At 41.2% G+C, this 26,952-nt stretch overlaps 1 protein-coding gene across 2 annotated transcripts; it reads right to left on the bottom strand.

Annotated features, from left to right (window-relative positions):
* Window positions 1-256: 256 nt before the first annotated feature.
* Window positions 257-25,743, bottom strand: LOC123348856 (cytosolic phospholipase A2 gamma-like). Of its 2 annotated transcripts, XM_044986540.1 has the most exons (16): window positions 25,705-25,743; window positions 23,352-23,468; window positions 22,221-22,363; window positions 18,728-18,926; window positions 17,056-17,173; window positions 14,890-15,030; window positions 14,471-14,524; window positions 12,169-12,225; window positions 11,642-11,698; window positions 11,294-11,383; window positions 10,275-10,337; window positions 7,277-7,321; window positions 5,546-5,641; window positions 3,804-3,958; window positions 2,539-2,707; window positions 257-880 (listed from the first exon to the last, which is right to left on the bottom strand). In XM_044986540.1, exons 1-16 carry the CDS (start codon window positions 25,726-25,728, stop codon window positions 708-710), a joined length of 1,701 nt encoding a protein of 566 aa, XP_044842475.1. In that variant the 5' UTR covers window positions 25,729-25,743; the 3' UTR covers window positions 257-707. The 2 variants fall into 2 exon arrangements, with proteins under 2 accessions (XP_044842475.1, XP_044842476.1); XM_044986541.1 differs by lacking the exon at window positions 11,294-11,383.
* Between the last annotated feature and the right edge of the window lie 1,209 nt (window positions 25,744-26,952).

Below are 26,952 nucleotides of genomic sequence, written 5' to 3' on the forward strand. Positions count from 1 at the left end.
CCAGAGTCCCTAATATTTAGTCACGGGTATTTATAGTACAAGTCACGGACAGGTCACGAGGTGTGAATTTTTCTTTATTGTCCATGATCTGTCCATGATTTTACTAAAAATACCTGTAACTAAATTACAGCCTTACTCATCATTTCTATGTGATCTAGTCACTACAGGGAGACAGGGCAGATGGCTTTTACCACAGGTATTATGTGCTTGTACTTTTGCAGGCTATTTCTAGGCTGGAGGCACTGTGTGCAAATGATGCAATTTTATAGACTTTATTAATTGAACATGAATTGTGCATCAGGAGACAAAGGCATCTGGCATCACACAGAGCAGAGACAGATTGAGCAATAATTCAAAACAGCAAGCAAAGAATACCAAGAGAGATTTTTTCTTTGACTCATGCGCAGAATCAGAATTGCTAAAGTAAAGTGCAGTCAAGTTATAGGGTTAACTCATGAACTAGGTACTAGTGCTTTCACAGCAGAAGCTGAGACACCAGCTCCCACCGCTAAAGTCTGCAGAAGATTAATTGTTAAAATTGGGAGTCTTTCATGGAAGTCACGGAAGTCACAGATTTCATGATTTTCCAGGACCCCTCCCCCCTGTGATTCCAAATGATGACATTTTCCAGCCAAATGACAATTCTGTAGTTCGCAAAATCAACTGGGTGGCTTTAACGTATGCAAAGCAGAGATGAAAAAGTCTTCTTAAGAGCTTGCCTCCTTGCTGGAGTGAGCCACAATGTATTTGATCTCTTGTAGGATCTTGTCCTTATTGTTCAATACATTCAGTCTGGCTGATTGAAGGAGTTTGGTGATGTCTCCCACATGGTAGAGAAAGCGAAGCATGGTGAATCTAATTCTCCATTCCGTCACATAGGCTGAAAGCAAAGAGAGAAAAGATGTGAATACATTTTTAGGATGAGGATATTAATATTACTAATGGAGTGTCAATAAAAACTAGAACTATTATTATGATTGCATTCTAGGGTTCCCAGGCCGTCGTGAGAGAAATATCTTGCTTCCGAGACTTAAGGAGAAGAATCAAGTGAGACTCATGTACGGGGGAAAGGGTTTCACAAATGCTCTACTCCCAATCCTGAAGCATCTGGATGTTTTGTCTACAGCGATCTGCAGTGACATAGTTAATATAGTTGAACTCTCATCTTTAGGGTTCAAAGTCAACACCCTCCTGAACTGAAATGGATACTTTGCACTTCTCAGATTGTCTACAGACTCGGACAGTTTCCTTTAATTCTATCAATTCTCCTATTTTCCCTGCTTTCTACCTCTTCCCCAGCTATTTTTTTGCCTTCTCCCTTTTCTCTGTAACGTCCCATATGCAGCATGTTTGTGAAAAAACAAGGAGCAGATTCTGCTCTCATTTGCGCTAAGGTAAATTAACCTAGAGTACAACTTATGCATCTACCTATCAAGGGATTTCAATGGAAACAATGGCATTTGGGTGCCTACCTCCATTAGGCTCCCTTAAAAATATTGCCAGTGAGTTCTTATAAGACTCCCATCATTATAGGAACAGAGCATATAATGTCATGACACTCTGCATTCAAAGTGGCTCAAAAATCAAGAGAAATAGAATTTGTGCAGAATGTACGGGTGTCTGAGCTGGTGTAATTCACACACCCAGACAGCTGAGAGAAGGTTAAAGGTTTTCCAGCTTCTAGACTCCTTTCCATTCCTCTCTGAATTTGTCCTTATGTGCCAGACTCATCTCTTCATTGCACTAGTGTAAATCTACATTTATTCCTTCGACTGCACTTGTGTAACAGAGAGAGGATTTGCCTCTGTGTCTTGACTAGTGCTAAAGAAAGAAGTTGCCTGATTCTGAGCTCAAGGAGTCATTTGATGAAACTGAAAATCTGCAAATGTGAACATCATAAAAGCAAACACTTTTATTTACACACACACACACAAACTGCCTAGGGGACTCACTGCATACAACATTAAAGCCAAGAGCATGGAAGGATTCAAAACACATGGATATTTATGGATATTTTCAAGATTCACATTTAAATTAGTTAAAAAAATTGAAGGGATATAGGCTAGATTTTGAAATGTATGGAGGTGCGGAAAGATACAGATAGGAGACTGGTGAGATTTTCAAAAGCAGCTGAGTAGATTAGGTACCTAATTCACTTAGGCTCTTTATAAATCCCACTAGGTACCTACCTGCATCTGTAGATACCTAAATACTTTTGAAAAATTGGGTACAAAATGTTTACAAATCAGAGAGGAAAAAAAAACCCCACAGATGCTATTGACAAACATCCCCTATGGCAGATAACTCTATAACTACCTAATCTGTGATTTCTCTCAGCTTCCTCTTAAGCTACTATCACTAGATACCCACTAATATAGGACATGGGACTAAATCAATCTGACATTTTATCTCAATCCCTATGCCCCTTTGCTACCTTACCTCAGAGCAAAGCAGACTCAGCTGTATTTAAGTCATCCATGTAAGTGAAATGAGAGTGAGGTCAGTAGCATTTTAGAAAATGGGTGACACGAACGTTACCTGGGCAATTCACTCTGTTGAAAAGTGGGAAGTGCATGACGGTTGGAGCACCGTCTCCTCTGAAGATGTAGCAGTCGGAGGGGTTATCTGGCTCTTGGAGCAATTTCTCGTCTATCTCAGGAAATGGGATGCAGTTTTCCTTACAGTATTTGGCAGTTTGCTTGAGGGTCTGTAGGTAAGGGAATCATGATTATTTTATTTAAAAGCACTGCTGCCCACAAGACCAGATAGCTCAAAACAGATAACTCAAAATCAAAGTTTCTCTCTGAGTCCTCTACTAATTGACTAAGCAGAAAACCTCCAGTGGAAACCAGACCCTCTGCTCTTGGGATAGGAATAATGTTTGTGTAACAACACATGACTGTCTATAAAGAGACCCCCATAGCTGGGATTTCCAAAGAAGCTTAAAGGAGCAAGAATTTACCTCCATGGAAAAGTCAATACGGGTTGGCTTAACTCGCTTAAGTGCCTTTAAATATCTCAGCCCACAGCCATAAGCATAGATCAAAGATGGCACACTGAGTCCAGTACACAAGAACAGAGCTAGAAGGTTCACAGCAGCCCATAACAGATCAACAGGGATAGATCTGAGTGGTTCAGTAGGACCCGAGGGAGAGCTTCGTGTAAGCTCAAAATCTTGTCTCTCGCACCAATGCTAGTAGATCCAGTAAAAGAAATTACCTCATCCACCTTGGTTCAGTAGGAGACATTTTCCTGTACAGGTCAACATTCATCCCCAGTACTCGACACATGAAAGCTCAAGGCTACCAAAGGTTAATCTTTAAGTTAAGGTGAAAAACAGATTTCCTTCCTTGAGATCACTATGGGGTACTTTTTCTAAGGCACACATGGGAATTTGTTGTCCAACTTCCATTGATTAAGGCACCAAACTGTCCATTGTGCATTTGAAAATCTCCTGCAGAGATTCATTGGGCCCTGGGACACCTCACAAAAGTATTAGTATTGACTCAAGTCAGCTGACCAACTTGCTACTTGGATGGTAGGATTCTTTCCACTAAACATTCCCACAGCAGGATAGAAGAGGATGGCATTTTTTGCTCCCTTCCTGTCCTGAACTGTTTTCCAGAAATAAAGTAAAGAAAATATTGCTTGATTGTTTTTTAAAGATTGTAAATTTCTTTGTTGGATTCTTATCACTTGGGGTCAGGGACAATGTATTTTTCTGTGTTCAAATATCACCTGGCACAATGGGCCCTCATTAATAACTTGAATGACTATAAAAATGTAACAATGATAGGAGTTACCTTAAATGGTTCAAAAGAACCATAGTCAAAGGAGAGGATCAGTCTCACTTTCCTTTCCGGGCGGAGAACCAGAGGGAAAGCACAGTTTATGGCTATTCCAGCATCTACCAAGGAGATGACTTTATCCTTTACCAGCTCAGCAGAGTCAAAAGCAGCTAAAGGAATGTATCAAAAAAAATTATGATACTAAGAGATTAGAATCTGCCCTTTGTCAGTGGCAGGATTAATAAATAATATTCACTGCAGCTGTGCTTTGGTAAAGTGTCTGTATCTTGTGCCCTTATAAAGCAGAGCCACCCCTCACCTTCTGCTTCCCTTAGTGCCCATTGTACAGTATGGCTCCCCTTTCCTCACCTCTCACCCTCTGCTGCCCCTAATGCCCATTATACAATATAGTTCTCTTATACTTGATCCTTCCATCCACTGGCCATTATACAGTACACCTACCACTTTCTCCTTCCTGCCATTTACAGGCTGTAGCGGGGTGATCACCCGCTCTGGCCTTAAAGGGCTTAAAACATCCCAGGAGAGGGCTGTGGCTGGGGAAGGATGAATGGAGAAGCAGACTCAGCTATGGCCGATCCCCAATCAGGGCCCAACTGGCCCTTATAAGAGAGCAGTGGGCCAGGAGCAGACAGTCTCTAGGGGGAGAAGAGCCTGGCTGCTGGGAGGCTGAACAGGATACCTGAGTGGAGCAGGGCTGGGGAACAGGGCAAGGGAGCTGGGGAGCTCCCACCTGGAAAAGCCCCAGGCTGTGGCCTTGTCAAAGGCCAGAAAGGTACTAGGGTGCAAGGGTGCAGCCCAGGGTAGACAGAGGTAGCCAGTCCAAACTCCTCTTGCCTGTGATGAGTGGCTTTTACACTGCAGTCTGCCCCAGTGAGCGGGGGCTAGATGGTGACTGGCAGTAGCCCAAGACTGAGGAGAGGTGGGGATAGTGGGTGGGGGTTCCCCTGGGTGGGGACACGACTCCCACTGGCCGCGGTTCGCTGCTCCAGGCCAATGGGGACGGTGGGAAGCCATGGCCAGCACATCCCTCGGCCCATGCCGCTTCCCACTGCCCCCATTGGCCTGGAGTGGCAAACTGCGGCCAGTGGGAGCCACGATCGGCCGAACCTGCCATCGCGGCAGGTAAACAAACTGTCCCGGCCTGCCAGGGTGAGCCACATGCCACATGCCAGAGGTTGCCGACCCCAGCTCTACATAAACCAATAAAAAAACTGTTTCCACTGATAATCAAAATTTACTGATCAGCAAAATAAGAAAAATGCTTCTTGAGAATTTAAATTAGAGTAGTTATAAAATAGACTAGTGAATGAATATTAAAAACCGGTATGATTAGTTGATTTAAGGATATTAAGTTTGTATATTTTGACATATGATGTTGACAATTTGTGTTTTAATGGTTTTTAAAGATTTAAATGTTTGAATCTCTGTGTCTACTGTCATTAAATATTCATTTGATTATCCTCTTAATTTTCATCAGCTGCTAGGATTTAAATTGATAAGAATTAAAAATGCTTAAAATCTATATTTTCATGCAACTGAAAATTTAAATAAAAAAATCCAAAATGCTTACAGTAAGCATTGACACCGTCTATCAAAATTTAAAAATAAAAATTTAATTCTTCCAACCTTAAAAATACTGTATTGGAAGACAACCCTTTCTCATGTTTCTGTGGGATGTATTTACTGTCAAAACGGGACATCCACACCACAGAGTCAGTAACCCATATTTTACTTACAACATTTGTAAAGAAAGTTATTATTCGTTCCCCATTTCCAGGTCAAGAGACCATGAGTGGTTTTTTGCCACATTCTAGCGAAATCCACCACTGAGCCTGTGAGAGAGCACAAACCAGAATTCAAATATCAGATCTAAATATATAAATATATTCAGGAACATCTGAAAATCAGCAGAGATTTTCTTATCTCTTATTTGCTAGTGCAGACAAGGAGCTGTGGGGAAAATACCAGCGTGGCTTGTATATAGAGCAAAAATTAAAAAGCAAAGCTGATTGCAAGGAAATAAAGGGCATTTGTTACTGAGACAGACAGAAGTTGTGGTATTCTCAGAATCCTGGATTCCCCCATTGTGCCACATAATGACCCCCATATGCTTGTCTGGATTAATACATATTTTTAGATATACCTATCTCCTAGAACCGGAAGGGACCTTTAGAGGTCATGGAGTCCAGCCCCCTGCCCTCACTAACAGGACCAAGTACTGATTTCAGCTGCAGATCCTTAAGGGGCCTTCTCAAGGATTGAACTCACAACCTTGAGTTTAGCGGGCCAACACTCAAACCACTGAGCTATCCCTCTTCCATAAAGGAAATGTGTCAGCTGTCAAGTTCTCCCCTGCACAGAACACCTGATGGCAATATAAATCATTTCCTATATTTCATTATGTAAAATATGTGGCTCAGTTCCTTTAGCTGCTGATTTGAACTGTGCAAATAACTGATTTTTTGGTTCCACTATCGAGCAAACAATTATAATTTAAAAATCCCAAATGAAAATTAAAAAAAAAACAGTGAAAAGAGAAAGTAAACCAAAAAAATTCATTTTAGGTAGAATTAAATGTTTGGCTTTACTCAGAATGAAAAGAAAGAGAGAGAGAGAGAGAGAGTGAGAGAGAGAGAGAGAGTTCTAGAAGTTATTTTAAGTGAAATTGAACCATTTTTAAAAATTGTTTTAAACTGAAAAATCAAAACATTTCACTTTGAAAATTTCAGTATGAAATATTTGGGTTTTTTCTGATTTATTTTTGTTATAAAATAAACAGTTCTGGAAATTTGATGCAAATTCATGAAATATTATCGCTGACCCAAATGTGCATTTTTCAGGAAAGAAAATTGAGCTGAAAAATTTCACCCCCTTCTAGTGCTGAGTTCCCTCAACTCCCATTAGAATTGGTTTGAGCTGAGGAAACACAACCTTAAATTGTTAAACACCCAAAATGGTCAAAATCCAAACACAGCCTGCTTATAATAATAATTTTGAGTCAATCTAAATATTTTGGTCAACACAAAATGACTTTTAGATGCCTAAGTGCTTTTGAAAATCACACTAGGCACCTAAATATCTTTGAAATCTGGTGCTATGTGACATAGGAGCAAAGTCCCACTGAAAGTTAACAGGGCTTATTCTCTGACCTCCTGTTCATGCCTTTTGAAAACACATTCATTGATATTGGTGAATGGGCTCAGAAACTTTCATAAAGGGTACGACAGAAATCCCTACACATAAACAGGGCTAGTCCACAACAGGTCTGTGCTGAGCAGACATTTGTCAAAAAATGACAACATGAGAATTATTATTCATGAGGACGGGTGAACAAGAATCGAGGGATTTGTTTAACTGAACAGTTCATTGAGCCTGAGTCTCTCTTCACAAAGATGCAAATATCTCCTCATGCAGCCAGTCTACAGAGGAGATTCAAACTCAATCCACAGGGGATTAAAATGACTTACCTACTCCGCCTTTAATGTTTTCAGTAGTTGACTTGTTCTTAGTATCTGAAAAATAGATTTGGGTTATAGGTCACTGCACACTCTCATTGACAATAATGCAATCACCTAGGCAAGAATCCAGATAAAGATAATGAAACTATAGTCACCAGTTTTGATTTTTAAAGAACCTAAGGGAGTTAGGTGCTCAAATATCATTTAATCCCAATGGGAAGTGGGTACCTAATTCTCTTAGTATCTTTTGAAAACCCAGCCACTGTGAATGGTATTCACTAAAGTCTCACCCTGACAGAGGCAAGTTGAAGGGACAAAGGAATGTTTGTCTCTTATTCTCTAGATCCACTTTGTGCTCACTGAGAGCTCTTTGGAAATAACTTGTGAAAATCATACTCATCAGTTCAGGGAACATTACCTACTTCCATGGCAAAGCTTTGTGATGTAGATGGATCTTGAAAAAAACCAACACTGAACTTTGGCCCTTGTGGAGGGAGGTTTCATTTCAGTTTCAAGAGTCTCCACGTTTGTTTTGTTTGTCTCCTCTACTACTCTGGCTCTACTAGGAAGCTAAACTACGACTAATTTAGCCATGGCTACTTACATAGAATCGTAGAAATGTAGGACAGGAAGGAGCCTCAATAGCTCATCCAGTCCAGTTCTGTGCACTGAGGCAGGACAAAGTATTATCTACACCATCCCTGACAGGTGTTTGTCTAATGTGTTCTTAAAAACTTCCTGTGTCAGAGATTCCACAACCTCCCTAGGGAATTTATGCTTGTGCTTCACTACCCTCACAGGAAGTTTTTCCTAATATCTAGCCTAAATCTCCCTTGCTGCAATTTAATCACAATGCTTCTTGTCCTGTCCTCAGTGGTTAAGGAGAACAATTTATCACCTACCTCTTGATAACAAACTTTTACGAATTGAAAACTGTTGTCATGACCTCCTGAGTCTTCTCTTTTCCAGACTAAATAAAGTGAACTTTTTCAATCTTTCCTCATAGGTCCTGTTTTCTAGATCTTTAATTATGTGTGTTGCTCTCCTCTGGACTTTCTCCATTTGTCCATATCTTTCCTGTAGTTTGCTGCCCAGAACTGGACACAGTGCTCCAGCTGAGGCCTTATCAGTGCTAAGTAGAGTGGAAATATTACTTCTTGCACCTTGCTTACAGCACTCCTGCCATGTGCTTTGTGATTGCACATGATATGTGTGCAATGAAAGCTGTTGCTAAATATTTTGGGAGTACAATGAAAATTCCACCTCCCTGCAGAGAAGGAGTCTCTTTTTATTTCCAGGAACTCACAATTACTCAGTGGTAGCTGCCACACGGGACAGGGAATCTCTACAAAACATTGGACTTTAAAGCTCTGGGAGTGGGCTGTGAATATTTGGTCCAAGGACCCATCAGGAACTGTGTTCATACAGATTTAGATGTGTCACCTAGAGACGATGAGGGTGAGAATTATTGTTTGCTCTGAAAGACTAGAATACATGACCTCCAGAGATCTTGGCAAAATGCAGTAAGCTAGATTCTTCCCTCGTTTACTGATGGGTAAATCTATAGTAACTGCAATGACTTCCTCTTCCCAATGTATGCCACTGTTGCAGAGAATAGCATATGACTACAGAATGCCAAAATCCTATAAGCTGCAGTATTCATTGGACAGATTGGTATGTAGGTTTAAAGCCAGAAGGGACCATTAGGTCATCTAGTCTGATCTATTGTATAGCATGGGCCACACAATTTCATCCAGTTACTTTCACCAAGCCTGTCAACTTGTGTTTAAGTAAAGTATGTCTTCCAGAAAGGCATCCAATCAGGCTTTGAAGTCAAAGAGATGGAGATTCCACCACTTCCCTTGGGAGTTTGTTCCAATGGTTAATCACCCTCATCATTAATATATGTGCCTTATTTCTCACTTTGATTTGTCCACCTTTAACTTCCTGACATTGCTTCTTTTTATGCCTTTCCCTGCTATATTCGAGAGTATGCCTGTATTTTGTCTCTGTGAAAGTATTTAAACACCATAATCTAATCACCTCTTGGACTTCTTTTTCATATATTAAACAGACTGAGCTCCTTAAATTTCTCACTGTATAAGACTTGGCATCATTTCTGTGACACATCTCTGCATTTATCTTCTATGTCTCAATGTCCCATTTTCAAATATGGAGACCAGAATCAGACACTGTATTCAAGTATCAGTTTCAGGCAATGGATTGGGAATCAATTCAAGGCAGTTCTACTCCTGGCTTTGCCAAAAAATTTCTAGGTGATATTTGAGAAGTCACTTAAGCTGGGATTTGTAAGGTATTAAACACTCATATCCTACAGAATATCAATTTTAACTTGCTGAGATTCCTTTGAATTTCCCCACTTTATTTCTCATTGAACCTCAGTTCCCCATCCTGAATTTTTGAAAGCTTCTCAGATACTTTGGTGGTGACCATCAAAGAGTTGTCATATTATTTAAGAAACAGGAGCTTCCGTGGAGGCTTTAGTCCTGAGCACACACTCAGAAAAGAGAGAACATGAGAATTACTCATGAGACTATGTCATTTACAATCTGGATATGATTATCTTCTCAAGCAGGAGTAGATCAGAAGCAATTCCACAGCTGTCAATGCAGTGGTGCTAGTCTGAAAATGTGTTAGCAATCACTTTACTTGTAAGGGGTTTCCTGATCAGACTTGTAGGCTATGGGGCTATAAGGGAGGCATGTGATCTAGGTTTTTAAGCAGTCATTTTGAATAAAGCCAGCCTAGGTCAAGGTGGGGAGAGTTTTGCCTCTCTGTCTTGGGGGAAGACTGCTTTTTCTCTCTCTTTTTTTATTTCCTGAGTATTAATGTACTGGTTTTTTTTAAAATGAAGTAACATTACACTGCAACCTTCTAGCAAGAGTATTTAATGTTTTTATCCAACTTCTCTATTTGAATGCTATGAACATAAAAGCAGTTACAGATATAGGGTCAGAGCAAAAGATCCAAGATTATATATACCTACCTGGTGAAAAGCCTCCTGGGGAAGCTCCTGCTGGCTCACTGTGCAATGAGCCTTCCATATCACCTGAAAATGTCATAAGGATTTCCAGTCATTTCACGCAGCCACAGACAATAACACAAATATCTAAGAGCTGGTTTAAACTGAAAACTTAGGTCAATTTAGCTACTTCATTCAAAAGGGTGAAAAATTCACACCCCTGAGAGATGTAGTAAAGCTGACCTAAGCTCCAGTATAGATACAGGTGGTTTGATGGAAGAATTAGCCTAGCTACGTCCTCTCAAGGGGGTTAGACTAACTACAATGATGGAAAAACCCCTTCCATCACTGCAGGAAGTATTGACAAGACAGCACTATGGTGACACAACTGCAGCACCATAGCTGTGCCATTGTAACAACTGTAGTAGAGTAGACAAGGCCTAAGAAACAACACACATATAACAATGAAGATATTCTCCAATAGCCCAAAGACAAAGTTGTTAGCTGAAATACCTCAAGATAGATTCTTCTCTCTCCTTCCACAGTTTTTTTCCCTTTTCATCTTATCAAAAAATTATCCCTTCCTGTGTATCCACATAGCTATTTTCAGTGTCCAGATTTTATTATTTCCCTTCTTAACTACTGCAGCCTCTTCCCCTATTGCCTCACATAAACATTCATTAATCCCCCTCTGGTCCGTCCATATTCTACCCCTAATGTCATCTTCCCCGTTGTCTGGCAATATGGCCACATCAGCTCACTTTTGGAAAGTTTTCTGTCAAAACTATTTTTAGCTGCAAAATAAGGGTGTGAGGAGTTTGGGTTGTTAGCGACATTATTATGAAAATCCCCCAAATTTCAATGAAAACAGAAATTTTATATATTTAAAATAATTCCATTTAATCAAAAAGCTATTCTCTCTCTCTCTCTCTCTCTCTCTCTCACACACACACATACACACACATGCGCAAACATGTATGACATGGTCTAGTTTGTTGATTAGCACTATAATGAATTCCATAAATAAACATTTCTATATTTACAAAATATAGTTGCAGATTCAGAGGCTGCAATATTCATTGAAGTCTGGGTATCACAGAGGAGAAAGCCAAGAGATGGAGTTCTGAGAGTGACTGTGAAAAGGAAGCACAGAGATTGAGCTCCTTGGGCACAGAGCTCTTTGAGTTGCAGACATGGGGATTTCTGAGCAAGGAAACTGCTGGTTTTATTCGTCCTACTCTGTTCAGGGAGACATGATTTACTGTACATTTTTTTTTGTAAATAAAGATGTACCTGACTTGTATCATCTATTCCACCCCTAACAACATGGCCCTGAAGGCCCCAACTATTGGCTAATGACAAAACAGGCAGCCTTATATATATATACATACCAGCTTCAGGTTCAGTGGTGGGTACTGGAAATCCCTTGACTATTTCTTCCGGACAACCTGAAAATGTCATTAGGATTATCAGTCATTTCATATACCCATGGACAATCACATAACCAACTAGGAAGCAACATTCGGGTTACAAAGATCATGGTCAAGTCAATATTTTAAAGTTTCATAAGGAACAAAATTTGTAGAAATTAGAAGAAATCTAATTTTTTTTACCTGAAATGGTTTTTCAATCAAAACCAAAAGTAAACCAAATAAAATTTCGGCAGGTTGAATTTTTTCATTGTTTTCATGAGTGACTAGAGTAAGAAAACTGATTTTTTCCCGTCAATTTGTTTTTGTTTTGATAAAAAAAATATTTTTTTTAGAAAATTGTTAATGAAATATTTTTGATTTCTGGTATTTCAGTGAATAACCAGTATTTTTCCCCCAGGGGAGGGGAAGGGAATGACCCTTTATAGACATCAGCAGTAGGCACATTTGGTAAGTAATTGGAGTGACCATGGACTATAATGACCTACCTTCTTTAGATGGTGAATATGATTCTTTTTCTCCCTTAAAAAAGCCAAAGAATATATCTGAAAAAAAAACTCAGTTAGACAAGTCAGTTATTTCACAATACATTGACAATAATTCAGTCATTTAGAACACAAAGTTTAGATCGCAATGATTTAGGAGAAAAAATATATTGATGAAATTATACCACATCTGTTTCTGTCTACTCGCCACCAATCTTGTCACTAAATCTCTAGCTTATCATTATTCCATGTTGAACACCTGCTTAGTGTCCTGCTGTGTCACCTCTAGAAGTGCCAGGGACACTTACAGAAGTTGATGTCACTTCTATTTGTGATTGAACTAAAGGGGGACAAAGTGACACTTGGAGTGGGAGTGGCTTATGTATCCTTTTCTGTCTGCCCATATGACTCAGACCATCATCTAGACCTATTACTTCCCATTTGACATATTGACTTATTACGGGCTTTTTAAATATATAAAACTAGAGCTGATATAAGTGTTTTGACCAACATTTTGTCCTGTCTGAAATGTGGCTTCATCAGAGTTGAAAACATCCATTTAAATATCAGTTTTGACCTTTTTTTAAAAAAAAAATTCCATTAGGAAACTATAAAAGGAAACAAACAAAGAAAAAACAATGTAAAATGACACATTATTCCATTTTTTAGAAACCAAAAATTTTTCATTTTTCTATTTTTGGTGTTTGAATTTTCACTGCATTTTACAATCTCTCTCTTCCTTTTGTACTTCTTGTCCTCTTTTCTTTAACTCACTGCGGAAAGTAGCAGGTGGAGAAATATAAAAAGATAGGAGAAAAGTGGAGTAAATCCCAATTTTTCACACATATTTTACTATTTTCCAACTAGAAAAGTTGGGCATTTTTTCCCACAGAAAATTGTGGTTTTCTGATTTCCTCTAATAAAAATTAAAAACAGCCAGTCTAAAAACCTTTGATAGAACCTTGTGACGGGGCAGGACAGCCCCGCACTGGTACAGCAGGGGTTAACCCTTCTTTACTAGCAGAGGAGGCCACGCCCAGGAAGTTCTGCTGGGCATGCTCCAACTGGCAGACCAGTACAAAAGCCTGCAGGTCTGCTCAGTCTGGGCTGGCCACCGGGGGAGAAGGACACAGACTGTCAGCTCCTGCAGAGGGAGAGCCCAGGAGCTCAGACCGGGGCGCCAGCCGAGCCGGGGCCGACCCGGAGCCCCCGGGGAGGGACGCCGGCAGTGACAGACCTACGGGGGAGCCGCTCCCACAACGCAAGCGTCCGGCTAGACAGGGTAGGAAGTGACCCAGGGGCATTTTAGTGACTGACAGCCTTAAAGCTGCAGTACCGCTCGGCGTGTTGCGGGCGGATCCCCGCCGAGCGGGCGGCAAGGAGAACTTGCCACAAACAGGGCCCTGGGTCGGGGCTCGGTGGAGAGGGAGGGCCCGAGTCCCCCTACCCCACCTCGTGCTACCCCACCCCGCAGGGGGTGTTTATGGACTCAGGCTGCTAGGCCGTGCTACCCCACCCCGAAGGGGGGGTTTATGGACTCCGGCCGCTAGGCCACGCTACCCCGCCCCGAAGGGGGGGTTTATGGACTCTGGCCGCTAGGCCGCGCTACCCCGCCCCGAAGTGGGCGCTTGTGGACTCTGGCCGCTAGGCCGCGCTACCCCACCCCGAAGGGGGCGCTTGTGGACTCCGGCCGTTAGGCCGCGCTACCCCACCCCGAAGGGGTGTTTATGGACTCCGGCCGCTAGGCCGCGCTACCCGGCCCCGAAGGGGGCGCTTGTGGACTACGGCCGCTAGGCCGCGCTACCCCGCCCCGAAGGGGGCGCTTGTGGACTCCGGCCGCTAGGCCGCGCTACCCCACCCCGAAGGGGTGTTTATGGACTCCGGCCGCTAGGCCGCGCTACCCCACCCCATAGGGGGTATTTATGGACTCCGGCCGCTAGGCCGTAATACGCCGGCTACCCGGGGCAGACCAAAGGACAAGCGAGTGGTGCAGCGCTAGGCCCCCAGCCCGCCCCTGCCACAAGGGGGCGCTGGGGCACCAGGCCCATCACAAACCTAAAATAGAATAAATAGCCAAATAAAAAAAAGTCTGCAGAACATGAAACACCCTCACCTTCAGAAGCACACACACAGAGATGCAGTTTGCTGTGTGCTGTTAAAGTCCTTACACCTGGGTTATTTTAGAGCAGTGCAGGAAGCTTGTTCTGGAGTTGATAAAAAAGACTTCACTCTAGAGAGCCATCCAGCACAAAGTTGAGGACCTGAGCTCTGACCCAGTGTGCTATGAGGACAGAAACTGGCATACCTTTTATGACTCTTTCATTTTCTGTTTTGCTGCCAATGGCACTTCCCCACAAACCTGAAAACAAGAAGGAAAAGAGTATAAAAGGATTTGACTCTGTTAACTTACATAGGTTCTACTCAGGGTTGATCAAGGTATTTTCTTCACACCTGAACCAAAACTGTTTTTTTTTATTTTTGTTTTGTGAAAAAATGTAATTTTGATTTTTTTTCTGATTCGGGAAAGGAATTTCTTTTGATAACTCAAAATTTTGTATGACTTATGAAAATTGTTTTTACCCCACTCAGCTATCTACATAAAAGCTCTCTAATATATGTAAATATTTCTCCATTTTAGAGTTCCATGGTTTACTTCCGATATCTATGCATCTAACCAGCCTCAGTTGTCTCCATGTGCTAAGAAACAGGGGCATGATCATTCACCTTGTAGGTAACTCATGTTTTTCTCTTCTTTCTGCTTCTTTAGCTCCCCATTCTTGTATTCACTTCCAAAGTATTCCATGGGTACACTTGCTCCATAGCCAAGGAAGCTGGCTTCATGGGGGGTGAACTCAAACCAGGTTGCTGAAAAATAAAAATAAAGAATTTGGAAACAAAGCCCAGCAACAGCTTTGAGGTGGCAGATGAATCAGCCGGAAAGGGTGGCATGAGGTATCCATAACTCAGGGGAATGTGAGCGTGCTTCAAATAATGTGTACATTAATAAAATTTCTTTCCATCCATGTTGTTGCATCTTTACATCTATTCTTGACTCCTATTCACATTCTGTATGAAGCTGTTGGTCCTCCAGCTCCAACTACAATCCCACACCACCTGTATCTCAGCTCAGACTAAAGCTGACCAAATAATGTAATTTTTAATTCAATGGCAGAACCAAAAACTCTGGAGAAATATTCAGTTTGATTTGAACTGAAAAATAAACCCTAATTTTTCACCAAATTAAAAATTAAATAAATAAATTAGTTTGAGTTGACAGAAAATGAAACTTTGTTTTGTTTTATTCATTTCAAGTCCCCAAAAACATTTTAGTTGACTCATTTCTTTCCTCCCTCCTTGATTAATTGGTTTTCACTTTTCTTACTGACCACATTTGAAATTAAAAGACCATTTGAAATCAAACAGTAAAAACAAAATGTTTTACACTTACAACTTGTTTCCCCAACTGAAACTATTCATTATATTTGAATTTAACAAAAAGGGGTCTAAAAATGCATTTTTAGCGAAAAAAACAATTTATTGAAAATATTTCTCCCAGCTTGACTTGATCATCCTCTTTGCTCCACTATTGAGTTCCCTATCTCCTCATCGCCTACCTTACCTTCTCCCATTATCAACTTCATGCTATCTTCCAAGATGCCCCATCATGCAGAGTTCTCTCAGTGTTCCAGAAAGCCCATGTGATCCCCTAATTCATCTACAATTCCTCCAATTGGTTCTCACCGCATCTTAGTCCCTTAGCACCTCCCCAAAATGTGTGAGCTACCACCTGATTCTAAACCACGTACAAATTATGAGATAAATTCTTGGCACATCTAGGGCTGTGCAGAAGCTGTTATTTCCCATTTGGAGGGAAACGCCACATTTGTGAAATTTGGTTTTGTTCTGAATTGGAATGAAAACAAAATAAAATGAAAAATTCCCTGCAAAAAGAAGTGTTCAAGACAATTTTAGTTTGGTCAATCAAAAAAGTTTCATTGTGATTTTGACTTTTTATTTCATGTTAATTTATTTTTTATAAAATCTAAAGTAAAAATAATTTTGAAGCAAAATGTCTTCTTGAAACTAAAAATTGAAAGGCTTCATTTTGGTATTTTTCTAAATTGTTTTCTTGGCGTCAAAACTGACCTATACTCATGGAAAGTTTTTACTTTGTTGGATCATTTTTGATCAGCTCAAGTTATAGGCAAAAGTGAATGGAGTGATGGCTGGTGAGTTTCTTGTGAAATGATTCTTTCATGCTCCAGGAACTTTATTATGTTATTAATGATGTTAGCTTCCTAGATGCTTCAAGATGCATAATTTTATATTGTTAAATCTAGATAAGTAAATAAGATCATAAATAAAGTGTGTCTCCACCTAAATACTAAACTAGGACAAAGGGAAAAAGAAAACAATAGTGAGTTTGAATTTTTCTCAAAAAAAGTTTTTGCATGAACCAAACTTATTCCCAGCAGTAGTAGATGTTACCTGGATTTTCCATGTTTTTGAAATTTTCTGCCATAGTTTTACTGATATTTTAAGAATTTTTTTAAGGTTTTGTTTCACTTTCTATTTTCTTACTGAAAATCAAGGTTTTTGCTAAAGAAAATCAAATTAAAATATGTTTTTGATAAAATTTCTAGGGGAAACAAAGGAAACAAATATCGCAGAAAATGTCATGCAGTCTGAAAAAGGGGCCCATTAATAATCCTGCTGAACAAAAACAAGTTAATTTTTTTGAATTTTTTTTCACAATTTTTTTTTTCATTTTCAATCAGCTCTAAAGACAACCTTTACATCTCTGCTGCCACGAGGAGTTGCATGTAGATGAAGTAAATGACAGGCTTCTTTGCACTGACATTTCCTGTAGATCTGGTTGTTTGTATTTACCTGGAGAGTATTCAGTTACTTTGGAAAAACTTCGCTCATCCACTGCTGCATAGATGGGGTAGGGGTTATTTCCATTCTCAGAAGAACTCTGCTGCTCAGACAAATGTCCCTTATCCAGCTGTAAAGACGAGATTGTATAGGTTCAAACAAACACACTCCTAATTTTAAACTATGATTGTAACATTGCCTATAGTCCCTGCCCTGACAGCTCAGTCCAAGCCTAAGCTCAGGGAGCCAACACATTTCCACATGCTGGGATGATAGCTAGACAGATGTGGAGTGGGTCCTCAGTCACCCAGCAGGGGTATACATGAAGTAACTCAAGTAACTCTGCAGAATTCAGTGGAGCCACTCAGCATTTATTTATTTATGAGACCAAACCTTCCTCAATGACTAAGTGGTCAAACCATTAGCCTAAGACTTAATCCTCACTTCCCCTGAGGACACCCTGAGGGTATGTCTACACTCTACACTAAGCCCGGGGTCTGACTCACGTGTAAGCCCAAGATCCATTTCTATGCACACACAAATCAGGTTGACTTGGCTCAGCATGGACTTAGGACCCAAGGTCTTAGGTCTTTAACTGAGGAGTGGGTCAGAGCCAGTGTCCCACAGCGACTAGGGTCCAAGCCCTCTTGTTTTGCTGTGTGGACTCAAATCAAGCCGCAGTCTCAAGTCAGAAGGTTGGGTAGTACAATATGACCACATTAGCATGGCTGTGACACCTAGGTCCAGCAGCTGTAGGTACATCTGCACTGCAAAGCGAAACCCACAGCATCAAGACTTAGAGCCTGGGGTCAATTGACTTGGGTGATGAGGCTTGGGTGGTGGGGCTAAAAACAGCAGTATAGACATTCTCCTGTGGGCTGGAGCCCAGGGTCCGAGACCCGCCCCCATCACCAGGTTTCAGAGCCCAGCTCTAGCCCAAGCTCCAGCCCTGGCCTATGTTACTATTTTTAACCCAGAAGCCTGAGCCCCATGAGTCCAAGTCAATTGATCCCAGCCCTGAGACTCAGCATCACAGGTTATTCTTTGCAGTGTAGATGTAACTTTTAAGCCCAGGTTTACACTGCAGTGTGGACACTCCAGCCCAGGCTTGGAAATGCCAAGTACACTATCCTGGGTCCCACAGACCCATATTTACAATGCAGTATAGACCTTATGTGGTCTTGAGCAAATCAAGCAGTGCCAGTTTTTTAAAGGTAATTAGGTACCCTGTGGGATTTTCAGAAGCATGTAGGCACCTAAATCCCATTGAAATCAATGGGTGCTAGGTGCCTGCGTGCTCATCCCACAAGGTGATACCTTTAAAATCTGGCCTTTGGGTGCTCGGTGCCCCAGTTTCCCCTCTGTACACTTCTCCACTTCACAGACATGTAGTGAGGCTAAACACACTAAAAGATCATGAAGCGCCATGATACTTTGGTGACTGGGGCCATACAAGGACCTTAGAAAGTTACAAAAAGGAAAAAGAACAGGAGTACTTGAGGCACCTTAAAGACTAACAAATTTATTTTAGCATGAGCTTTCGTGAGCTGCAGCTCACGAAAGCTCATGCTAAAATAAATTTGTTAGTCTTTAAGGTGCCACAAGTACTCCTGTTCTTTTTGCGGATACAGACTAACACGGCTGCTACTCTGAAACCTGACAAAAAGGAAAGTTTTTCACCTACATCATGTAACATTCCATAGACCACAGTGTAGGCCCAGAACTCAGTCAGGGAGTAATTTTCATCTTTAGCTGCCTCGAGAAGCATTTTTGTTGCCTTTGGGACACTCCAGGTGTATTTGGAAAGTCTAGCACACATACTTTCCTCCAAGGCCTGCAATTTCTCTGTCCAGTCCCCACTTTTGTAGAGATATGACATACACCTATTACAGAGGCAAAACACAGATGGTAAGGGGAACAGGATGTGGGCTATTTTCCACAGCCATTTCAATATCTGCATAGTTATTTATTAGAATATTCTCACTCATCGTTCTATCATTGCAATGTATTTGTAACCTGCAAGGATCACATTGTTGGCTGGATAGGTGCTGTGGAAAGCCACAGCATCAGCAGAGATAAAATCCAAATCCCCCAGGTCCTTACCAGGCTGAGCAAATGGAGAATCTCTATTAGCAATACACAGGGTCCCTGACACTGAATTTGAACAGCTCTGGTTACATTCAGGACATTTGTAACATCCACAGATCTGTCCAGTCCACCATGACTCTGCCGCCCTAACATTGACTTCAGTGGGACTCTTTCTTCAGAAAGATTTGGAGGGGAATGATGGTTCAGTAATTAGGAAACTTGCCTAGAACTTGGGAAATGTGGGTTCTGCTCCCTGCTCTCCCATAGATTGTAGCCCTAGTTCCCCATAGGAAAAGGGGGATACAGGCACTTTCCTACCTCACAGGGATGTTCTGAAAATAAATACAATGGTGCTCAGACACTATGTTAACGTGGGGCAGATAAGTAACTACGATAATTAGGAGGTCGCCCACTGGTATCAGTCTCCCTTTGAATTGCATCAACAACAGAGTGCCTAACTCCCTTAGGCTCCTGTGTCAATTGCTACTCACTGTGAATAAGGCAATCAGTACGTGGCCTTGTTAGATTAGCTGGATGTTCTGGAGGACACAGTCTCTTTTTCCACTGAGAAACTAACTCTCCACCCTATCCTACAATCTTGCAACCATTGTTGTCTCTTTTCCACCTGGATAGCCCCGTCTTGTGTTACACCCTATCACTTGTTCCAGTTTACCGAACCCCAGGTATGTCCACTTCTCACTATTTCCATGTACACACTCTGCCCCTCTTTAACGACAACTGAAATAACAGTCTCTTGACTGGAGAAAAAGGGACAACAGAAGGTAGTAGGCACCATTCTGCTATCCTGCTTTCACCACTAATGCCAACAACAAATGTGCCAAAAATCACAAGTCAGGTCACAGAAGATCCTGAGTTTGGCTTAAAAATCATGAGATTTATTTTAAAATCATGGGTTCTTTTTACTTGCCTTCTGGCATTTGAGCTGGTAGGGTTCACATTTCCAAGCTTTTCTCCACAACCACCAGAGCTAGACACTTGTGTTTCATAATATAATTAAAGCCTGTTTTACACTAGACTGTTTGGCCAGCATAATTTTTGCTCAAGGGGTGTGAAAAATCCACACTCTGGCTTGGCATAGTTAAGCTGATTTATGTCCCTATGTAGGTAATGCAAGGTCAATGGAAGAATATTTCTGCTGGCTTAGCTACTGCCTCTCAAGGATCTGGATTACCTACACTAAAAAGAGAACCCCTCCCACTGGTGTAAGCTAGTGTCTACACTGAAGCATTACAGTTGTGTAACTGCATCAGCTGTAGCATTTTAAGGGTAAATAAACTGTAAGACTCACAAAAAACCCATGATTAAAGGATTTTGGCCTTTAAGGGAAACACCAAATATCAAGCAATTCACAATGACACTGCAAGATCTATAAATATTACATTAGAGGTATAGGGCTTGGCCCCTATTATTTGTGCTCATGTAGAAATTTTAGGAGGGTCAGACCTAAAAGGCATGTCCACACAGCAATGTAAGCCCAGGATTAGCAGAACTCAGGTTAGCAGGCTCTGGGTCTGCTAACCTAGGACTTGAGCATCTACACTCATTTGTAACCTCAGGTTTGGAATTGTTGAACTCTGGGTCCCAATCTGGGGATCCAGAGTCTACACTGCATTATGCAGGACCATATCCTGCCACCCATATCCCAGACTTTCTAGAGTCCTCCCAAAATATGGCTGCATTTGCCCTTTGTTTGTGGTGCAGTATGGGAAAATTTGACTGTCAATAGGAAAAAGGAAGTCATCCCTTGGGACATCTTTGGTTGACTCCCAGAGCATGAGTCCAATGGGACTGTGTCTACACTGCAAAGCAATAGATCTTTAACCCTGGGTCCTGTTTCTGACTCAGGGCTAAGACCCTCTACCCTCATGGAGTCCTGGGACCCTGAATCTAAACTCTGGATTTGCATGATTTGTGGGTAGATGGAAGAGGTATTGAGTTTTAGCCTGGACTTACATTGCAATGTATGTAGGCCAAGGCCTTTCTGCAGTAAGAAGCAACAGCCATAAGAGGACAGCAGCCACCAGGAGCTAAGAAGCAGGGAGTCACGTCCCATCTAATTTGCGTCAAAACAATATAATATCAGGCTGTTAAGAAGGCACTCCTGTCCTAATCGTACTCACCATCACCAGGTAAAGAAAACAGATCTTAGGATGTTTATAGACAGCTTTGTTTGATAGTATTCTGTTTGCAAAGAAAACACTTATCAACAGTTGTGATGGTTAAATCTATAGTTCTATTGTTTTGCCTTTATGGCTCCTACTTCTCTATTGTTTGTATGGTCCCTGTGTAATTATTTTATTGTTTCTGTCCATTGCAGACGTAATTTCTGCAAGATTTAAATCAGCTAAGGTGTTGGAGTATGATTGGTTAAAGAATTGTTTCATAATGGGCTAGGATTGGTGAAAAATACTGTTTAGTTTAAAATGATTGATTAAGGTATTGCTAAGTAGAATCCAGTTTTAACTGTATAAATTCGGATCCAAAGGGAAGTTCTTTGAATCCTCACTCCAGGACACAGCTCAAGATCAGAGCTGCCAGACCTCAGCACCTGGCAAAAATACCGTGCAGAAGCTGGAGCCCTGGAAGATCTAACCTTGATTGGCCATTGAGTAAAGTTTATCTGCCTTATTAGGAGTAGTGAGAATTGTATGTGTTGCACGTGTATTCTGTTTTGGTAACTGTTTAATAAATAGAGGTTAAGGATATTACTGTGTAAGGTTCTTTTACTCGTAAAAGAGCCCATGAACCCCCAGAAGGTTATGTCCTGGGCCCAGGGACTGGTAAGGGAGAGTGCCGTATGCCCCGAGCCCATGCCGGGAAAGGGTGGGGTGACTAAATTAACTGGGTTGTGCCTTGAGCCTTGGTAGGATAAAGATGGGGTGGGGTGCCCTAGATTGTGCTGGTAACATGTGTATTCTCACCTCCTCAGGAACTGGACAGACAGTGTTTTCCTATTGGTTAGGAAGTACTCAGCATGTCTTTTGTTAATAATAACAATAGCAATAGTTTTCCCTGGCTGTCAGTTCTATAGAAGGACACAATTTCATTCACTCTTGACATGCACCTACCAAGTTGAACCTGAGACCCCACACAAGTACATGATGGTGTCCAAGAGACCATGTTTTTGTAGCTCCTGCAGGGTTCCATGAAGGGCGATCATGGCACGCAGACCTCCACCAGCTCCCAGGATGGCGATATTGGGCACATCATCCTGAGGAAAGGAAAAGAGATGACAATGTATAAACTGGGATTACTGAGGAACCATTATTGCTCGTCTAAATTACTTTCATGGTATTTGCAAACATCTACCATTCCCACCTAGGATATCCCGCATCATGTAATTCAAAAGAATATCTTGTAGGACCCAATTCTATAAGCATTCACCCATGTAAGTGTCTTTATTTACACTGGTTTAAATGAGACAACTTCCATGAGTAACTTTACTCACAAGCTTTCCTGAGTTCAGTAATGAGGCCTGATTTTACCTCTTCATCTACAAGAATAACTCCAATAGCTGCTATAATATATGACATTTGTATGAATTATGTAATCCATGTAGCATGAATACTGTTAATTATCAGGACTGCTGGAAAATATTTCAACAGGGTTGTTGTTTTCTTTTGTTTTTTGGGGGGATTTTGATGATAAAATGACCTTTTTGTTTAAAAGGAATTTTTAATTGATATTTTAGGAGTTTCTCCAAAACCTGGAAAAAATCATTGTTTAAGAATCAAAACTGATGTGTATATATATATATATAAACATATACAGAGAGAGAGAGAGAGAGAGAGAGAGAGAGAGAAACCTCAATACCACTATATATGTGGTTTTAGGAAACAGAAAAAATCAGGTTTGAAGTTTTAAAAACATTGTGAAAAAATTCAACATAAATGAAAACAAAAACTTTTTTTCATTTTTCAGTACCTGTTCTTTCCATCATTTATATTTAAACATGGATTTAAGTCCATCCCAAATCAGCAAAGCACTTAACCATGCACTTAATTTTAGCCATTCACTTATGTCCCATTGGATTCAGTTTGTTTTATTCTAAAAGCTTTGAAAAAACCCAGAAAACAAACAAAAAACCCTTACAACTTTTTGATGAACACATTTTCACCAGCTCTGCATAAGTAATTGTTACCATTGTCAATGTTCTGTATGTTCCTCTATAATTCAATAAGACATTTATAGACTCCTACCAGATTACAGGGAATCCCAAGGCTATCCAGGCATTTCTTCACCCACACTTTTCTATTACTTGTTCCTAATTTTTCCCCTTCTGAGAGTTCATGGGAAATTCTGATTTTACCTTCACCCTGGGGAAAAAAGTGTCAAGAGAATGTATCATCTCTCAAAAATCTGTCAGGGATGGACAATGTACAGAGATCCAGACAATCCATTAAAGTGTATTCCAGGTGGAACCCAAAGCCTGTTTGGAAAGATTTCACACATCTCTGCTACACTGGAACAACAGGGAGGGAAACTCTGTGAGGCGAAAGAGAGATAAAGTGGGTGAGGAGGTATCTTTTATTGGACCAACTTCAGCTGAGGAGAGAGACAAGTTTTCAAGTTCCACAATGCCCTTCCAGATCTGGGAACAGTACTCAGAGTGTCACAGCTAAATACAAGGTGGAACAGATTGTTAAGCATAAGGAGTTAACACATGTTGCAAGAAATCATTCAAAATCTAATATCCTAGGATCAACACAGTTACAACTACAATGAAAACAGCTGAGAACACTTCCCAGCACTTGAGCCAGCCTCAGCCAACCCAGAGTGAGCTAAGCTGCTTCCTTTTATATGCTCCCTTCTTTGGAAGCCATCAAGGATGAGGAGGTGGAGCCTCTTGGGCCCAAAAAAGTTTTTTTAACTCCTGTGTTGCTGGTGCAGGGTTGATACACCCCATCACAGAGGGTAAATGGGAAATAAGTATTGGTCACGATGAACCCTACTGTTCGGAGTTTAAGATGTATTTTAGGGGCCACCAAATATAGCAAGATTGGCCCCGAGTCTGTATTACACCTCTACCTTGATATGATGCTGTCCTTGGGAGCCAAAAAATCCTACTGCATTATAGGTGAAACCTCATTATATCGAACTTGCTTTCATCCGCCAGAGTGCGCAGCCCTGCCCCCCTGGAGCACTGCTTTACCGTGTTATATCTGAATTTGTGTTATACCGGGTGTATATAGTGTGATAGACCCAGGCCAGTTGGGTACAGCAGAATAGCAGAAGGCAGATATACTGGCCACTGGATTAACAGTTTTCTGTTCCCTGACTGACCAGAGCAGGGGCTGCTCCAGGCTAATGAGAACACCTGACTCTAATTAACCTGCATAGAGTCAGGTGAGGCCATTAAGCTAATGTGACCACCTTACTCTAATTAAGGCCCTGCTGATACTATAAAAAGGGCTCACTCCAGTCAGGCAGAAGACAGCCAGGGAGCCAGAGGAGAGGAAGTGCGGCTGAAGGGCTGGTTAATGAAGACACCCTCAAACCATCGGTAAAGGAGCCCTAAGGTAAGGGTGAAGAAGGGAGAAGCAGGAGAGCTGTGGGGAAGTGGCCCAGGGAAATGTAGCAACTCTGGCAGTGAAAGGTTGGCTGCCAACAGCTGCTACCATTAGGGTCCCTGGGCCGGAGTAGAGGGCGGGCCCAGGTTCCCCCCAACCCACCACTACAGGAACATCTCCTGGGAGGGGAAGTCAGGCCCCTGTCAGGCCCGGAGCTCTAAACTGTTCTGAAATAAGCCCCCAGGGACAACAGAGACTGTGGGAGTTCTCTCACCAACCTCCTTGCTGGCCTATGACGAAAAGGGCTCAGTAGACTGTAACCCTGGCCCTAGAGAGAGAAGGGCTACGTGGAGGGTCACAGTGAGCCACTGAGCCTACCATAAACCGCCTAGAAGTGCAGAATCACAGGGGTAAGGTCAGAGCTCTGCCACAATAGCTACAATGAAGCATGGGGGGAGGGATAGCTCAGTGGTTTGAGCATTGGCCTGCTAAACCCAGCATTGTGAGCTCAATACTTGAGGGGGCCATTTAGGGAACTGGGGTAAAAATTTGTCTGGGGATTGGTCCTGCTTTGAGTAGGAGGTTGGACTAGATGACCTCCTAAGGTCCCTTCTAACCTTGATATTCTATAATTCAATGTGGCATTGCCATTGAATAAATGGAACACATGAACTTCAGAAAAAAATGCACAAAAAAGCTGGAGATGAAATTGCTTGGTCACCCTTCATATTATAATTAGTTAGTAAATGGTTAATAGATGTTATAAGCTCATTGAAGACAGGAGCAGTGTGCATTATAGACAGTGATAAGCACATCAGTAAAATATATTATGATTGCTTATACCCTATAACTAAAATAATCTGTTGAGCTGCTGGATCCTATAATAATTGAATAGCCATTTATTTAAAAATCTATTGATCCTTTATGAACTCTTTATGAGCTGTTTGTGAATGTACCTTTAATATGAAATGTGATGAAGCATTTCAGCATTTCCAAATAGCAATAGGTAGCAAAACTGCAAAATGTAAGAGGAATGGTATACCTTGTGTTTATGAAATATTTCCATTTTTGCTTTCCTGTTTCTCTGTGAGATGACCTGTGATTTCAAATTCCTCTGTCAGTGAATAAGGAAAACTTCACCTCTTTCAGGACTTCCAAAAGCTCAGGCCAACATCTAATTTATTCTTCGTTGCCTTAAAGTATACAAGAGAAAATGAACATTTAATATAGTGACATAGGAAGTGCTGAAGTACTGGATCAGACTGTAGGTCCATCTAGCTCTGACTGCTACCATGAACCTTGGTCAGTACCAGATGTATTTCAGAGTGTGTGTGGGGATAGGTAGGTAGGTAGATAGGTAGGTAGGTAGGTATTTCAGAGTGTGTGGGGATAGGTAGGTAGGTAGATAGATAGGTAGGTAGGTAGATAGATAGGTCTTTTATTTTATTTAAAGTTATTTTTGTAATGTGGTAATGACTCTAGTGGCTACATTTTCAAGCTTAACAGAATGAAAGTCACCTCTGCTACTTGCTTCAGATTTAGAGTCTCTAGGAACACATGAATACCAAGGGTAGTGACAACACAGACATTCACAAGTACAAGGTCCAGTCTCTTTTACAAGTTTTGTTAAAATTACAATTAAAGCTATGATTACCAAAGCATATAGAAATCCTATACAGACTTATGCAGAAGTTACAAATATAGTTATACTCACAGTCTTAACAATAGTGTTGTGGTCTGGTGGGTCTCTCATGGATTAATCATCAGTAGAGGGATGATTCATGCTGGAATTTCCCATAGGGAGCTAAATTTTCCCACTGTTGGCACCCTCATTTTCTAATGAGTCTGTCAATACCTACATTCCTTGCATGTCTATAAAAGTGTTAACCCTCCTTTTCCTTATATGGTCTGATGACCCCTAGAAACTAAAGGGACCCTGATTTCTATAGGTTGTGTACGTTCTCTTTATTCTCATTAGCATGGAAACTCAACCTGTATCCTGTAGTTAAGACATGTCGGAAACAGATAAAATTAATCTTCCAGATAATGTTTCGCAATATTACCACTTGGTTCCTCTTTCCCCATAATCTTAGGGCATCTGGTTATTCTTCAGTCACTTACTTATGTCAGCATTTCTTAGCTCCAAGGCCTAAAATAGCTAAGCTAAAATATTGTAGTCATGAGCCTACAGGCCTTGTGTTTCAACCCTACTTACTTCGATACCTAACACATAATTATCCCTTCTAACTGCTCATCAATCTTATCCTTCTATAATCCTACAATTTAATTC

Source organism: Mauremys mutica, chromosome 13 (genome assembly GCF_020497125.1).
Source record: "Mauremys mutica isolate MM-2020 ecotype Southern chromosome 13, ASM2049712v1, whole genome shotgun sequence".
Classification (NCBI taxonomy): domain Eukaryota; kingdom Metazoa; phylum Chordata; order Testudines; family Geoemydidae; genus Mauremys; species Mauremys mutica.